At 44.8% G+C, this 17,563-nt stretch overlaps 1 protein-coding gene across 3 annotated transcripts in view; it reads left to right on the forward strand.

Moving 5' to 3' along the window:
• The first annotated feature begins 14,136 nt into the window (after positions 1–14,136).
• The window catches only part of ATAD2B (ATPase family AAA domain containing 2B), a 165,226-nt gene continuing 161,799 nt past the window's right edge, over positions 14,137–17,563 (forward strand). The window contains exon 1 of one of the 3 annotated variants that reach the window (XM_037893978.2): positions 14,137–14,568. In XM_037893978.2, coding sequence (XP_037749906.1) covers positions 14,422–14,568 — 147 coding nt within the window. In that variant the 5' untranslated portion in view covers positions 14,137–14,421. The remainder of the gene's footprint in view (positions 14,569–17,563) is intronic. The other 2 variants (XM_037893980.2, XM_037893986.2) reach the window with 2 other exon arrangements.

The following is a 17,563-nucleotide window of genomic DNA, read 5'->3' on the forward strand; positions in this document are numbered from 1 at the left end:
ATTAAGAACTAGTGTTGACTTGTTCCAAAAGGAGTTCTGTCTGGGCTTTGTACAAAGTACAACAGAACTGCATGGTGGTTGCAAACTAGTGGCTCAAGGTTGCAGAGAGGATGCAAAAAAGGAGAATGAGATGAGATATTCAGAGATCCAATAGGCATTTAGAGGAGTCTTCCTTCTTTATACCATGCTGTGACCCGAATGCTGTATCTTGCTACTTCAAGAACTCATACTCAGTTAGAAGCTTTCAGAGTAGCAGCCGACTTAGTCTGTATTCACAAAAAGAAAAAGAGTACTAGTGGCACCTTAGAGACGAACCAATTTATTTGAGCATAAGCTTTCGTGAGCTACAGCTCACTTCATCGGATGCATTCAGTGGAAAATACAGTGAGGAGATTTATATACACACAGAACATGAAAAAGCTGATATTACAAACTACCCAAAACAAAAAAACAATACTGGTGAGCCAATGACTAAAAGTACATGAAGAGCTGACTGGTAGCAGCAGTTGTCACAAGATTTGCACTCACTCCTGCATGCATGTTTTAACAAGCGGTTTTAATAATCAGTGATACACGGTAAAACACTTAAAGTTAACCTAAATTAAACACAGTCAAAACTTGCCAATTCACACTAATTAACAGGAGACCCATTGTGAATTAGTGAGTGTGAGCAAAGGTTATTTAAAAAGCAAAGATAGTACTTCACTGAATGTACTTTGTTCATTTAGGGCCTGATTATGAACTCCTTTATGTTGACTAGTACCTTATTCTGCAAGTAGTCCCACTGAAATAAAGTTTATTCACCGAATGAGGTACCATTCAGTGTGAGTAAGAAGAGCAGAATCTTTAATTCAGTAGTTGTAATTTACACTTACTGTATTGTGATACATCATAATGTACTAAATGTTCTGGAAGATATTTTGTAAAAACAATTAAGCTTTCCAAAATGGGATGAAGGGCTTGACTACCAATGATTTTGTACCTGGTAAGGCAGGTTATGAATCTACAATGTGGACCCTGCTACAGCAGCTTTGACGTTTGAAATGGGAATTCACCAATGCACCCTAAGGAACTTTTAGCCCCTGGTAATAGGGTCTACACAGCATCTTGTTAGTGTGTGGCAAGATAGTGCATTGTAGATTTACTCCCTGGCTTGCCGTGCACTAGCTGGTTGTGTAGACAAGCCCCTCATTACAGCTGTCTGCTTATAAATCTATATTGAGAATAGGGGAGAGATTTTATAATTTGCACACACAAAAATGGCAATCAGTCAAGTATCAAAGTATGAATTAGTGAGGCTCTACTGTACTGTGATTTTAATTTTATTTGCTTGAAGTTTTTAATTTGCATTGAGATCCTTGGATGAGGGACTAGATTAGTACAAGTGTTATTATTTTACCATGTTAAAGAAATTTATATCACATATCTCACTAATATGTTGGTACTTTTTACAAAAGTTAAAGAACTAGCAAAATTGTTTACAAAACTGTCCAAATCTTAGAAGCTACTGCTGTGAGGCAGCTAGACTGTCCTCACTTTGGACGTGAGCCTGCAAAGTGCTGAGCACTATGGCCCCAGTTCAGCAAAACACTTAAGCTTTACTTTAACTTAACACTGAAGTGCTTTACTTTAATTTTGGAGATCAGACCACTTCTGCAAAGGTATGTAGAACCAAAGTGGGCATGAGGGGAGCCATGAGATGTGCCTGGAGAAATGGTGTTGAGTCCTGAACTGCAGTCAGGTAGTTGATTTGGAAAATTGGTATTAAAGTACTGCTATAAATAAGAATGCAGCTGGTGGCATTTTGCTCCACCACTGACCTCCCTGAATGGGAAGTAGTGTCCCAATTAATTTGATGTCCGTTTTAGCCCCCTAGTAGTTCTCCTAACATACCTTCCACTGCAGGATCACGACTATTGAAAAAGCATGTGGGGCAGGAGGGACCCAAGCAAAAGGGGTCTTTTCAGCTCCACTATAATGTAAAAAAAATACGAAAAATATTGCCAAGTTAAAAGCGTGGTCATGATCAAGACCTCACTAAAACACTCTTGGTGCAGTTCATGCAACTTATTGTCTGGTAAGAATTACATGAGCTGCACAAGAGTAAATGGTCCTTTCCTTACTTTGTGGTAAGTGATAAGAGCAAACAGCCTACAATGAGTTCACTGAAAAAACCCTAACAGGATATTCACAACATGCATGCAACCATCTCTGTCCTTTTGTCATAAGGGATCAGAAGCTCTGTTGTTGACGATAATGACAACCCCTGAGCTTGTTTTATGATGTAGGAGTGAATCTGGACATTGACAAAGTAAAGCATTGTTTGAGCTGCCACCACCCATCCCATCAAAGGAAAACAGAAGAAGCAGTGCACAGCAGCATATTTAAAATCAAACAGAAAACAAGGTGCAAGGGGTATTTTCTTTTTTTTAACAGTAAATTAAACAAAAATAAACCAGACCAGAGGAAAAAAATAATGACCTACATGTGACACAATTGAATGCCAACACATCAGCTGTCTTGCTTGACCCTAACAACCTGAGACAGAAGCCTCTGAAGTAATGTATGCATATGCAGATTGTCATGACAGAATGTATGGAAAATGAGATTCTAGCAAAAATATATGGGAGCATATTCCACAGTAATTCCACACTCAGTTTTCCCATTGTCAAAGATGTTTTTGTCACTTTTTCTGTGTTCCCATTTCCGTGGGATGCTTGCTCTGTGGGGAGAATCACCCCAAGCTGTCCTGTCCTCAGATCTCACAAATTAAGGTTTAGGGATAAACCAGTAGTTGGATTATTATGCTTTACATAGGACCTTAAATTAATAACACTTTACAAAATTAGTAAAGACATGATCCTAAAGAGTTTAAAGCTAAAGGTTTGTTCTTGAGAGGTGCTGAGTACCTATGTGTGAAGTGCTGACTGCCCTCAAATGACACTGACTTCAGGACAGGGAGTTGCTATTTTAGGCTTAGCCTTCACTACAAAGTTTTGCCAGCATAGCTATACCGGATAGCAGTGTGAAAAAAATCACACCCCATAGCTGACGTATGTGTATTGGCAAAACCCCTGGTGTAGATGCAACTATGTTGACAGAAGAATGCTTTTGTTGTCTTGGCTAATGTCATTCAGGAAGGTGGTGTAGCTATGTTTCTGTTGGCTGATATTTCATCTCCACTGGGGGTTCTGCTAGCATAGCTATGGCCTCGGATAAACACAGTGAATTATAACAGATAAAGGGAGGGGTAGAGAAAATAGTAACAACAAACACAGAAAAAAGATCAAATTCAGAGGTGATGCAAATGGTGCATCTCATACTGGTAGATAGGAGACTGTTATGGAAAAAGCAGGTGCTCCTCTTGTGGTGTTGGTGAGAGACATATTTGAAGATAAGGAAATTAAAATCTAAAAAACTCTGTTAACATGGAATTAAGATTACAGGTGTTCAACAGTGCCCTCTGCTTCTTGTGCCATTTCTGAACTCAAGAATATACTTCCCAAAACTCAAATATTGGAAATGCAGAGTTAAAATCTTCCTCCCACACATCTCTCTTACAAGAGTGTTATAGCCACACAGTGGGAAAAAGCTAGGGAGTCAATGCTTCTGTAAAGTTTAATGCACAATGGGAAAGTGGTTTTATGGCAGACGGATGAATAAGCATTAATGAACAGCTGTTAAATCCATGAAGTGAGAGCAGTTGACACAAATTGGATCTGATCTGACTATAAATCTGCAACATGAAAAAGTAATCTAAGTGAAAATTTAAAGCAGCATAGAACACAAGAAACAATGACACTGTCAAGACAGTTTGAGCTACTTTTACGTATGGTATGATAGTGCCAAAAACATATATATGGTAGTAACATAATAGCTATGGTGAGAATTCCTAAGTATGAAACACAATTTAAGAAGAAAGTACAATGAGGAAACTATATGGTAACATAGCATATAAAACAGAACACAAACTCCCAATAAGAATGGTTAAAGCTTAGCAAGGGCTAAGGAGCTTTGGGTTCTGCTCCTGCTACAGATTTTCTGATTGATGTTGAGCAAGTTAGTTAATATCTCCCTGTCCCAACTCTCCATCTAGATAATGGGGTAAATAAATGTATCCTTTTCCCAACCTTTGTCTCTTTGTCTACTTATACTGAAAACTCTCTAGGGCAGAGACTGTTTTTCATTATATGTCTGTACAACACCTAGTATGGTGATGCTGCAATGATATGGGAGCTCTAGGTGCTCTGTAACAATAATTGTCACAGTAAAAAGTAAGATGATTGACAGTTGCTGCACACTGTGAAAACAATATATAACACTAAATGTTAGTTAAAAACTCAAATTAAGAGATTTATTGAGCCACAATAACTGGTATAAAGTGTGTCAGAGATGTCAATGAAATTAAAGCATCCAAATGGTTTGTCCTAAATGTTATCTTTGTCTGTTATTGAAATTTCCCGAGGGATTTTTTTTTAACAGGGTTAACTTTCATTCCAGTTTGAAGGGAATAGTACAGTGGCATTTGGATCACAGTTAAGAGTATCATAAATCATAGAATCATAGAACTGGAAGGAACCTCAAGAGGTCATCTTGTCCAGTCCCCTGCACTCAAAGCAGGACTAAGTATTATCTAGACCATCCCTGAAAGGTGTTTGTCCAACCTGCTCTTAAAAATCCCCAGTGATGGAGATTCCACAACCTCCCTAGGCAATTTATTCCAGTGCTTAACCACTCTGACAGTTAGTAAAAAGAAAAGGAGTACTTGTGGCACCTTAGAGACTAACCAGTTTATTTGAGCATGAGCTTTCGTGAGCTACAGCTCACTTCATCGGATGCGTGAGCTGTAGCTCACGAAAGCTCATGCTCAAATAAACTGGTTAGTCTCTAAGGTGCCACAAGTACTCCTTTTCTTTTTACGAATACAGACTAACACGGCTGTTACTCTGAAATCTGACAGTTAGGAAATTTTTCCTAATGTCCAAACTAAACTGCCCTTGCTGCAATTTATGTCCATTGCTTCTTGTCTTATCCTCAGAGGTTAAGAAGAACAATTTTTCTCCTTCTTCCTTGTAACAACCTTTTATGTACTTGAAAACTGTTATCATGTCCCTTCTCAGTCTTCTCTTTCCAGACTAAACAAACCCAGTTTTTTCAATCTTCCCTCATTGGTCATGTTTTCTAGACCTTTAATCATCTTTGTTGCTCTTCTCTGGACTTTCTCCAATTTGTCCACATATTTCCTGAAATGTGGCACCCAGAACTGGACACAATACTCCAGTTGAGGCCTAATCAGCATGGAGTAGAGCAGAAGAATTACTTCTCGTGTCTTGCTTACAATACTCCTGCTAATACATCCCAGAATGATGTTTGCTTTTTTTGCAAGAGCGTTACACTGTTGACTAATATTTAGCTTGTGATCCACTTTGACCCCCAGATCCCTTTCCGCAGTATTCCTTCCTAGGCAGTCATTTCCCATTTTGTATGTGTGCAACTGATTGTTCCTTCCTAAGTGGAGTACTTTGCATTTGTCCTTATTGAATTTCATCCTATTTACTTCAGACCATTTCTCCAGTTTGTCCAGATCATTTTGAATTTTAATCCTATTCTCCAAAGCACTTGCAACCCCTCCCAGTATTGTCCGCAAACTTTATAAGTGTACTCTCTATGCCATTATCTAAATCATTGATGAAGATATTGAACAGAACCAGACCCAGAACCGATCCCCGTGGGACCCCACTCATTATGCCCTTCCAGCATGACTGTGAACCACTGATAACTACTCTCTGGGAATGATTTTCCAACCAGTTATGCACCAACCTTATAGTAGCTCCAGCCAAGGGGAATTTCCCTATTTTGTTTATGAGGTCATGCGAGACAGTATCAAAAGCCTTACTAAAGTCAAGATATACCACATCTACTGCTTCCCCTCATCCACAAGGCTTGTTACCCTGCCACAGAAAGCTATCAGGTTGGTTTGACAAATCCATGCTGACTGTTATTTATCACCTTATTATCTTCTAGGTACAAACTGATTGCTTAATTATTTGCTCCATTATCTTTCCGGATACAGAAGTTAAGCTGACTGGTCTGTAATCCCCCAGGTTGTCCTTATTTCCCTTTTTATAGATGGGCACTATATTTGCCCCTCTCCAGTCTTCTGGAATGTCTCCTGTCTTCCATGACTTTTCAAAGATAATTGCTAATGGCTCAGATATCTCCCCAGTCAGCTTCTTGAGTATTCTAGAATGCATGACATCAGGTCTGGTGACTTGAAGACATCTAACTTGTCTAAGTAATTTTTGACTTGTTCTTTCCCTATTTTAGACTCTGATCCTACCTCATTTTCACTGGCATTCACTATGTTAGATGTCCAATCGCCACCAACCTTCTTGGCAAACACTGAAACAAAGAAGTCATAAAGCACCTCTGCCATTTCCACATTTTCTGTTATTGTCTTTCCCCCCTCATTGAGTAACGGGCCTCCTCTGTCCTTGGTCTTCCTCTTGCTTCTAACGTATTTGTAGAATGTTAGGATGCATCTGATCTTGTTACACTACCTTAGCTTCATAGGAAAAATGTTATTTTAAGTAATTGCAGCATGTGATATTAAGCTCATTTTGAAATTCTGGTACATGGGGTCATCACTAACATCTAAAGTCATGCAGAAAGCCACATCCCCAACACTTGCTTCAAGTTGCAGTGATGTTATTTATTGTAGCAGGGAAAACCCAGATCTCATATTCTTGGCTGGTAAGGAGGAATAGACATCAAACTATTTCATTTTGAAATGTATTTATTTAAAAAAAAAATTAATCCACATATGCAGCCTAATCTGTGCTCTTTGATCAGATTCTAAACTGCTTTCAGGAGGAACTGTGTCTTTTTATGTGTTTGTACAGTGCTAGCACTATGGGGCCCCCGCCCCTGACTGGTCGTCCTCTGGGCACTGCCCCAAAGCACACTGGCTTGAGGTTTTTGAACTCTTATGCCGAGGGCACTCTTCTCCCAAGAGTGAGTATTTGTATGGGCAATTTTAATGTACAGTAACTCCTCGCTTAACGTTGTAGTTATGTTCCTGAAAAATGCTACTAAGCAAAACGATGTTAAGCGAATCCAATCCCTCCCACCCACCGCATACCTGCTGCACAGAAAGTCAGGAGGCTCCGGGGAGCAGCTCCAAGGCAGAGGGCAGGAGCAGCACATGGCAGTGCGGGGAGGGACAGCTGAACTGCCAGGCAATTGACAGCCTGCTGGGCAGCTGCTGCACAGGGAACATAGGGGAGCTGATAGGGGGGCTGCCGGCCCACCCTGGTTCCAAGCCCCCACCAGCTAGCTCCAATGGGCTGCTCTTTCTGCAAGCAGTGGACAAAGCCAGCAGCTGCCACACAACGTTATAAGGGAGCGTTGCACAATTTAAAGGAGCATGTTCTCTAACTGATCATCAACTAACAAGGAAACAATGTTAACCGGGACAACTTTAAGTGAGGAGTTATTGTAGTAAGATATTGTATTATGAGAAAAGGACTTCTAGCAAGTTTACAACAGTGAAATACCTCATGAACAATTTTTTTCCCCAAGATTCAGCTAAAATCAGGATAAGTTGGCAGCATGACAAAGGAGAACACACAAAACATTATAAATAGATTCCTGAAAAGATTATTTGTTTAGTATTTTTGGAATTTTCCCGTTTGTGAGAGACATTACAAAATCAACCTTGGTAATATTACCCAGGTTTGAAGCAAACATGAACACTGGATCAAACCCTGTGTTCCTTCTCCAGGCGAACTCCCCAATGAACTCCTGAATAAGGAATGCAGGATTTTTCCACTTGTTGTAATATGCACCTGACTTCTATGTGTCTTTTAGGACTAGACTAAACACTGATAGGCTAGAACAAAATCTTCTGAATCTTTCCTGGGCCAACTCAAACAAAGCTGTACCATCCCTGCCTATCCTGGGTTACTCTTTCATGTTCTCTACATTGTTAGGTCCCATAAGTTTTCCCTTTTGATTGATATATTCTTTCAGTTGACTCCGTGTATGTGTTCCTCCAGCTGCCCAATGGCACATCTGCTAGGGGCAGATGTTCTGGCTTCATTCTCAGTACATGTCCTAGCTATTTGCATCTTCTTTTCTGGATAACTTTGGAGAGAAGTTCATGAACTCTCTGATGAATCTTGGCATTTCTATAAATTAAATAAATGTAATTCCTAGTATTTTCTCGAGGTATTTGCTTTTGAAGGCATTTAGACACCTGTCTGCAAGACCAAATTATGACTCCTCAGTTGACATGTTATTTCCACCTTAAAATATAGATGTGAAAATCTTCTACAATGTTTATACAGTACCCAACACAAGTACCTGGTCTTGTTTTGACTGCAGCACCCTACTATAATACAAATAAATAATAATAATTGTATTCTCTTTTCCTTTCCTCTTTCTTTATCTTCTCTTTCTCTCACAGAAAATTCAACACTCCTTACTCATGCAAAGTTTCACTGACTTCACTGGGAGCTTTTCTTGAGTGAGGAGTACTGAACAGGACCAGAATTGGTGGTTAAACCCTTCTGTTGTATTATTATATAGTACTTGAAACAAACAATCTAAAAGAGATGGTGGCACCATATAAATTCCTGCATTACAGGCATCATTTTAAATCCATTTTCTCAGGGCTTCACTTTTTATTGTTTTTATTGTTAAACAGCTCTTAAATCTAGACTCTTAGCATGTATATTATAAAATGTTAATCCTATGTTACTATGCCTTTTGTCCTAAAAAAAAAAAAAAATAAATCAAACCTTGCAATTTGTGATTTATAAATGTACATGTTGAGTACTGAAAATGTGAATGTGCGAATGGTATTCAAACTAAGATACATAGAGTGGAAAGTCACATGTGGCACCCCAATCAGGCTAATAGTAACTATTCCTTATAATAGGATCTGGAGAACAGGGAAACCTGAAAATAAAGCACCTGCCAAAGAAAACATCCAACATGAAACATGCCTGTTCATCACCACTCTGACGTAACAGGAATAAAACATTTAAGAATTAGATGTTATAGACATAGGTTCAAAGCAGTGTGCAGGGATTTTTTTCACTGCATCAGTCCCTTTATATGAGTAGTCCCACTGGCTTCAGAAGATCTACTCGCTTGAGTACAGTTTGTAGGAATGAGCTCAGAATATTTTTTAAAAGGACAAAAGATTAGTCAATCATAAAATAAAAGTGTAGCTTTTAAGAGAATTGTTTTAAGGAGAATTGGACAGGAGCCCAACTACGGAGACAACTTGGACAACTATGAAGTTTATGTTACTTTTAAAAAGTCAACAGTAATTTTGGTGCTTATGAAATTGCGGGCGTTGGCTTGAGTCAGGCATGTTGCAAGCAGATGTTGTGGAACCTTCCCCAAATAGCCCTGCCAATACACTGCAATCATAATCTGTAACATTCTGTGTAATTGTATTCTGGAGCTTTTCTTGATCATAGACTGCTTGTTCAGCCAAGATGTGTGATGTTTTTGTGAAGCATACAAAAAAGCAGGAGGAGACCATTACATGACTTTGCTTTTTGTCCCATCCAGAATTTGAACCCAGTGTCTCCAAAAGTGAAATATTATTGAACTAATCCACTACACTATCAAGACAGTATGGGAAAAGTACATTATCTGCCATCAACTGTGATACTAGCTCCCCTCACCCAAATTATATTCTGGTCCAGTTCCCACCATACATTTGGTAGGGAACATTCCTCTCCTGTCCTGCAGCTCCTGTCACCTTTCAGGAAGACTCAATATATATATGAAAAAGAAAGAAAATACAACAAAACTCAGCTCACTGAGTATAACAACACTTCTCAAACTAAATTTTTTTAAAGGTCCTGTGTGGTTTTACACAATAGATAAGACCATGTTAGAGGTAAAGTTGCTAGAGCAGATTGAAAGTTCTGAAAATGGGAATCTCAAATGAGACAATCAGAATAATTTCCAATCCCCAGCACACATCATCACTTGATTAGACTTCTGTACCTGGTAAAAGTGCAAGCAAGATATAAAGTTTATTGTGATTTTTGGATGATATACAATAGTTAATTACTCAGATATATTTGAAACCTAACCCAGGATAGGTAAAGGGACTGGAGAAAATAATCATTATGTTTGAAAATCTGGGTAGATCACTTTTTTTGTAAATATCTGACTTCATATTTTATATGAATGTGGCTTCATATTTTGTAATTTTTTTTTAAAACATGTCTGGCCACATGTTTTCAGAAGATTTTCTAACTATGATATAAAGATGATGGGGATTATGTAGAAACAGCAGAATCCCATCTGCATATAAGCAGTTTTTCTCTTTGTTTATAGCTCGAATAATACTGCAATTTCAGTCTCAAAAGCATTTTAAAAATATTGATTAGTGTACCCCAACAACAACTGTGTGCCATGTCATGGTAAATTTTAGTATCCTTATTTTACAGTTAGGGAAACAGAACACATTGAAGCAAATTGCCTAGTAGCACCAAACAAGTCAGTGTCAGAACTAGAATTAAACTCCAGAAATGTGTTACTTACAATTCTGTGTTCACAACTCCAACCATACTTCTTTCTTGAAGCCCTGGGTTTGTGACTGTATCTGAACTGTGACAGCTATGTGTTCATAGGAGGCAAAAAATAGTGGTGAGAGAGAAGGGGATCTAATTGCATATACCTCACATCAATGAAAAGGGATTAGATGGTATCCTATTAATAGTCTGTAAAACACTTTGGCCTCCAACATGTTATAGCAGATTTTATTTTCTCCCCTCTCCAAGGAGCTTATTGGGTCCAGTATAAAAGTACATCAATAAGATAAAAATCAGCATTCCCAGTACAGCACAATAAATATCAAACATGGTCTGAGGCTACCTGGCAAAAAATTCAGAAACTTATCTGGGACTTGTACAACCAGCAAGACAAGTAGCCCATTCAGTCTGAGGCTTGGTTTACACTACAGAGGTAGGCTGATGTAAAGCAGTTTATGTCGACCTAATTCTGTAAGTGTCTACATCAGGGGTCAGCAACCTATGGCACGTGTGCCAAAGACGGCAGGCCAGCTGATTTTTAATGGCATGCTGCTGCCTGCCAGGTCCCAGCCGCTGGCCCCGCTCAGCCTGCTGCCTAACCCAGGCCGGGACCCCAGCAGGCAGCAGCTGTGCCATTAAAAATCCTGCCCACCCCGGCCCGCTCTTCTCCGGCCTCCCCCCCATGGGGGCAGGGTGAAGAAGCTTGGTCCTGCCGGCTGTTGCTGCAGGGCAGGCAAGGTTTCTCCCTCCCCCGCCATGCTGGGTTCCTGCCCCGCCTCCTGTCCCTCCCTGCCACCGATCAGCTGATGGCCCTTGCGAGGGAGGGGGAGAAGCAGAGCCGCAGCGCGCTCACTGCTCCAGGGAGGAGGCGGAGAAGAGGTGGGGATGGGGCCTTGGGGAATGGGGGGGGGAATCAGGGCTTATCCCCTCCAGCCCCCTGCCGTGAGCCACTCTGGGCAGGGGGCTGGGAGCACTCCCACGACCCTAGCCCACACCCCCAGACCTGTGCTCTGACCCCTGCACCGCACTCACACACACCTAGCCCTCTGCCCTGACCCCTGAACCCCCCATGACCCCAGCCCTCTGCTCTGACACCTGCACACCCCTCACTCACACCCAGCCCTCTGCCCTGGCTCCTGCATCCCCCACACCCCAGCCTTGACTCCAGCACCCCCCACACCCCAACTCCTGCACCCCCCTAACATGCGCCCAGCCCTCTGCCCTGACTCCTGCACCCTCCTCACATACCCCCAGCTCTCTACCCTGATCCCGGCACCCCTCCCCCCTCCCCCCAGCCCTCTGCCCTGACCCCGGCACCCCCCTCACATACACCCAACCCTCTGCCCTGACCCCTGCACCCCCCACACACCCCAGCCTCCTGCCCTGACTCCTGCACCCCCCCACTACCCCAGCCTTTACTCCAGCACCCCCCACACATATCCAGCCTCCCCACACCCCAGGCCCTGACTCCTGCACCCTCCTCACACACACCAGCCCCCAGCTCTGACTCCTGCAACCCGCATACATACCCAGCCCCCCCACACTCCATGCCCTGACTCTTGCACCCCCCACATTCTCACCCCCACCCTGAGCATCAAACGGGAGCTCCTGCACCCCCCCATTCCTGCCTGCACCCCTCGCACCAACTGGGAGCTTCCCAGGTAAGCACTCCACACCCAAACCTCCTGCCCCAACCCTGAGCCTCCTCCCTCATTCTAGCTCCTGGCCAGACCCTACACCCCAACCCCCAGCCTGCTCCTTCACCCGCAGCTCTGTGCTCAGTGCACTCCCACCCTCAGCTCAGTGCAGAGAGAAAGAGGAAGAGAATGGGCAAGAAGCAGGGAGAAGGTAGGTACCCATTCTATGTGCGCAGGGCCGGTATCCCAGGCCCGTAGCGGGCTGAGCAGGGCTGGCAGCCGGGATCCTGGCTGACAGGAGCCGGCGGACGGAACCCCAGACTGGCAGCGGGCTGAGTGGCAGCAGGCTGAGCTGCTCAACCCACTGCTGGTCTGGGGTCCCGGCCACCGGCCCCACTCAGCCTGCTGCCTGTCTGGGGTTCTGGCTGCCAGCCCCTTGCCGGCCGGGGTCCCAGCAGCAGGCCCCGCTCAGTCTGCTGCCGGCCTAGGTGAACAGAAACCCAGGCAGGCAGCGGGCTGAGCGGGCCGGCGGCGTAAGATCAGCATTTTAATTTAATTTTAAATGAAGCTTCTTAAACATTTTGAAAACCTTGTTTACTTTATATACGACAATAGTTTAGTTATATAATATATAGACTTATAGAGAGAGACCTTCTAAAAAACGCTAAAATGTATTACTGGCATGCGAAACCTTAAATTAAAGTGAATAAATGAAGACTCGGCACACCACTTCTGAAAGGTTGCCGACCCTGGTCTACACTAAAATATAGCTCCCACTGATGTAGCTCGCTCACTTCACCAACTTAATAACTCCACCTCCATGAGATGGTTAGCACTTAAGTCGATGTAGTTAGGTCAATGCAGTGTCAGTTTCTGCCTTTCAGAAACTGTCCCTCAATGCACCACACTGGCAGTTAACTTGACGCAAGCACTTCTGGTGAGGACGTGCACTGCTGACACAAGGATTGCAGTGTGGAGATGTTTAACGGATTCAATTACTGTGGTGGCTGTACATCGACATAACTTAGGCCAACTTCATTTTGTAGTGTACACTTGTCCTGACTATTGAGAGAATTTCTTAATAGTGCAATTTATTAGACTATGGCATAGTTTCCACAGAAAATGGTGGAAGTCCCATCCTTGGGAACATTTATTCATATAGTCATTCCAGTGACTTAAAATAAACTACTTGACTGACTAAATTTTTGCAAGTTTTGGTCTTTATACGGAAGCACCACTCTCCTGGTTGAAATGCAGCCACTCCTTGGATAAGACACAGCAGTCTTATAACAAAACACAGCAATGCTACACAAAAGTTCAAATCTCCTGCATGGCATTGTCATTTATTCTTTGTGCCTTGTTCCTCATCTATAAATAAGGACAATACTCCCTTTGTCTGTCTGTATTTAGACTGTAAGGTCTTACTTTGAGGTAAGGGCTCACTTATGTGTATGAACAACACATAGAGCAGTCAGGCTCTTAATCTAGGCTCGGGTTTCTAGCTGCCACTGCAATGCAAATAATGAAATAAGGGCTGGATGGGGAGAGGCAGTATGATGATCTATAGACTAGGACACTGGAGTGGGAGGCAGGAGATTTAGTGTATAATCCCATCCATGTACCTCAGTTTCCCCATTGGCAAAATGGGGAGGGTGCTCCTGACCCCCTTTGTAAACCACTTGGAAAAGAGCGAGGCATGATTCCCCCGGATTCCCCCTGCTGTTCACACAGCCTCAGTCTGTGCAGCGGGCGCCTCAGGAAGCCTGTTCCGCACACCCCTGAGCAGCCAATGGCAGCAGGCAGCTAGAATCCCCCCTCCCCCACCCTTTGGCTGCAGGCACGCACAGCCCCCGCCCTCAGGGGAGCTCTGGGCACTAGGGCTGGCTCTGAGCCAGCCACTCTCCTCCCCTCCCCCCGCCGCACGCAGAGCAGGGCCCATAGAGCGCGCGGCGCCGTGCTAGAGAGTACCCAGCGGGGGCCGCCGGGCTTGCGCAGCGGCACAGCGCCCCCAAGCGGCCGCCAGCGGCCTCGCGGAGACCGAGCGGAGAAAGGGAGAGGGAGAGTAATGGCGGCCAGTTAGTGGGTGACTGAGCCGAGAAGACGGCGGCGAACTCGGCGCGCTCGGTGTGTCTCTCTGCCCAGCCGCCCCGCTCCCCGGGAGGAGGCGCCCCGCAGCCCTCCCTCCGCGGCGGCGGCTCCCCGCGCCCGCCTTCGCCGGGGCCATGGTGAACACCAGGAAGAGCTCCCTGCGCCCCCTGGGCAAAGCGGCGGCCGCCGCGGCCGGAGCCGGCAGCCATTTCATCTCGTCCCGGACCCGCTCCTCCAAGAGAGGCACCAAGGCCGGGCTAGAGGAGGCGGCGGCGGCCCGGGTGAGGGAAGCGCGGGGGCCGGAGAAGGGCTGGGAGGGCACCGCTGCTGCCTCTGTCGGGGCCGGCGGGGGAGGGGGTAGAGGCAGGGCTGGGCAGACGGGGCGGGGGGCACCGGCGCGGCTGTCTCTGCCCGGGGTGGGGGAGTGACTGGGGAGCCGGCGGAGGGGCGGCAGGGGCGAGGGGATCCGCCCCCCCTCGGCAGTGCGGGGGTGGGGCGGTGAGGGCGAGCGGGGCTGGGATTTGCGGGGGGTCGAGGGGTGGCGCTGGGCTACTTTCCGGTGTGCTCAGCTGAGCTGGGGATGCCGCTGGGGAGAGGGACGGCGGCGCCAGGGGTGAAGAAGGGGGCTGGAGGGCGGATGTGTGTGGGGGCAGCGTTGGGGGACAGGGGTTACAGCTCGTGGGGGGGGGTGATGGGAGACTTGGGAGCAGAGGGACAAAAGTTCTCGTGCCGCTGGCTAGCTACATCTGTGTGCGAGAGGGGAACGGACAAGCTGCTGCTGTGCCCGGCAGGGGACCGGGGAGGTAGGAGCGGAGCAAAGCTCCCTCTCTGGCTGCGCCTGGGACTGCACTGGAGGGACAACAAGAAACAAAAGTTTGGAGCTGCGGCTCCCGTAACTTACATATTGACCCCAACTCCCCTACGACCGCTGACCGCATCAGCCTTGACAGCTCTGCTTTGAACCTGTCTCCTGTCTTCTAATCCCTCCCTTGAAGAGCAAGGGAAAACGATAATTTTGCCTATTTGCTTAATTAGTTGTTTTCCCAACATGATTTATACTCAGAGCTTTGATTGTATGGTCTACTCACAGCTGAATCCAACAGCCTAATGTGTGAAACTAGCATTTTGTAGATTGTAATTGAGATCTACTGCCGATTTCAGGGTAGCTTGTCTTCTCCACCCTTTCTGGAAAGATTTGCTGACAACAGATACATGCTTCTCCTTGTCAACATTTATTAGAGGGGGTTCCTTGTGTGATAGGAAGAAAATTGATTGCATTACAACTTTTCTGCTGGTAGTTATTGTGCTCTGATCTGAAAACCATATTCTAAACATGAAACACTGTAGGTTGCCCCTGCACTCAATGTGTCTAGAAAGACTTAGGGCTGAATGAATACAGGAGTGACACAGCTGAGGGTCAAAATGTTTGACAGTCATGCACCAAGGGACCACATCCCATTCACTGCTAAAGAGGAAGAGATAGACAGACAAGTAGGAAAAAAGTAATAGCAGCCAGAGAAGTTAAAAACCCTTTCCCCCCCCTTTGTTTACAGACACTAGAGAACACTATTGACTAGGTGTCAGCTGTAAACCGTATGTACTTTTTCAGTCGTCTCCTGTTTCTTCTTAATTTCCTTCTTTTATTCCCCTCTATCTGATTTTTCTCTTCAGTTTCTGCTCTCTGCTACTTTTACCAGCCATAACGCAGAAAGCTTCTCACACACATTCCAGTATGCCGGTCCCTTGGGCCTGGTGTACTGCGTGAGCCAAAGTTTGGCTTAACCCTCTCTGGCTTGCTGTGTAGAGGAGTGTACTGCTGCTAAGCACTAAGATCATAGAATAATAGAAGATTAGCGTTGGAAGAGACCTCAGGAGGTCATCTACTCCAACCCCTTGCTCAAAGCAGGATCAACCCCAACTAAATGATCCCAGCCAGGGCTTTGTCAAGCCTTAAAAACCTCTAAGGATGGAGATTCCACTACTTCCCTAGGTAACCCATTCCAGTGCTTCACCACCCTCCTAGTGAAATAGTTTTTCCTAATATCCAGCCTAGACCTCCCCCACTGCAACTTAAGACCATTGCTCCTTGTTCTGTCATTTGCCACCACTGAGAACAGCCTACCTCTTCCTCTTTGGAACCCCCCTTTCAGGTAGTTGAAGGCTGCTATCAAATCCCCCCTCACTCTTCTCTTCTGTGGACTAAATAAGCCCAGTTCCCTCTGCCTCTCCTCATAAGTCATGTGCCCCAGCACCCTAATCATTTTTGTTGCCCTCTGCTGGACTCTCTCCAGTTTTCCCACACTATAATGGGGGCCCATAATTGGATGCAGTACTCAAGAAGTGGCCACACCAGTGCTGAATAGAGGGGAATAATCACTTCCCGTGATCTGCTGGCAATGCTCCTAGTAATGTAGCCTAACATTTCTTGGCAACAAGGGCATGCTGTTGACTCATATCCAGCTTCTCGTCCACTTTAATTCCCAGGTCCTTGTCTGCAGAACTGCCGCTTAGTCAGTCACTCCCCAGCCTGTAGCAGTGCCTGCGATTCTTCCGTCCTAAGTGCAGGACTCTGCACTTGTCGTTGTTGAACCTCATCAGCCCAATCCTCCAATTTGTCTAGGTCACTGTGGACCTTATTCCTACCCTCCAGCATATCTACCTCTCCCCCCAGCTTAGTGTCATCTGTGAACGTGCTTAGAGTGCAATCCATCCCACCATCCAGATCATTAATGAAGATGTTGAACAAAACTGGCCCCAGGACAGACCCATGGGGCACTCCACTTGATACGGGCTGCCAACTAGACATCGAGCCGTTGATCACTACCCATTGAGCCCAACGATCTAGACCGCTTTCTATCCACCTTATAGTCCATTCATCCAATCCATATTTTTTTTAACTTGCTGGCAAGAATACTCTGGGAGACCGTATCAAAAGCTTTGCTAAAGTCAAGGTATATCACGTCCACAACTTTTCCCCATGTTCAACGAGCCAGTTATTTCATCATAGAAGGCAATCAGGTTGGTCAGGCATGACTTGCCCTTGGTGAATCCATATTGACTGTTCCTGATCACCTTCCTCTCCTCCAAGTACTTCAACATGGATTCCTTGAGGATCTGCTCTATGATTTTTCCAGGGACTTATAGTGTTCCTTTCTATTGATTTAAAATGCACATCCAAATGATTTTTCTTGTTATGGAGTGAGGGAAAGGGGTAAGTAAAATTGTCGTGAAAATCATATCCATACCAAGATACAAATCAAGGGTTTATACAAATCA

The sequence above is a fragment of the Chelonia mydas genome, chromosome 3 (assembly GCF_015237465.2).
Source record: "Chelonia mydas isolate rCheMyd1 chromosome 3, rCheMyd1.pri.v2, whole genome shotgun sequence".
Classification (NCBI taxonomy): domain Eukaryota; kingdom Metazoa; phylum Chordata; order Testudines; family Cheloniidae; genus Chelonia; species Chelonia mydas.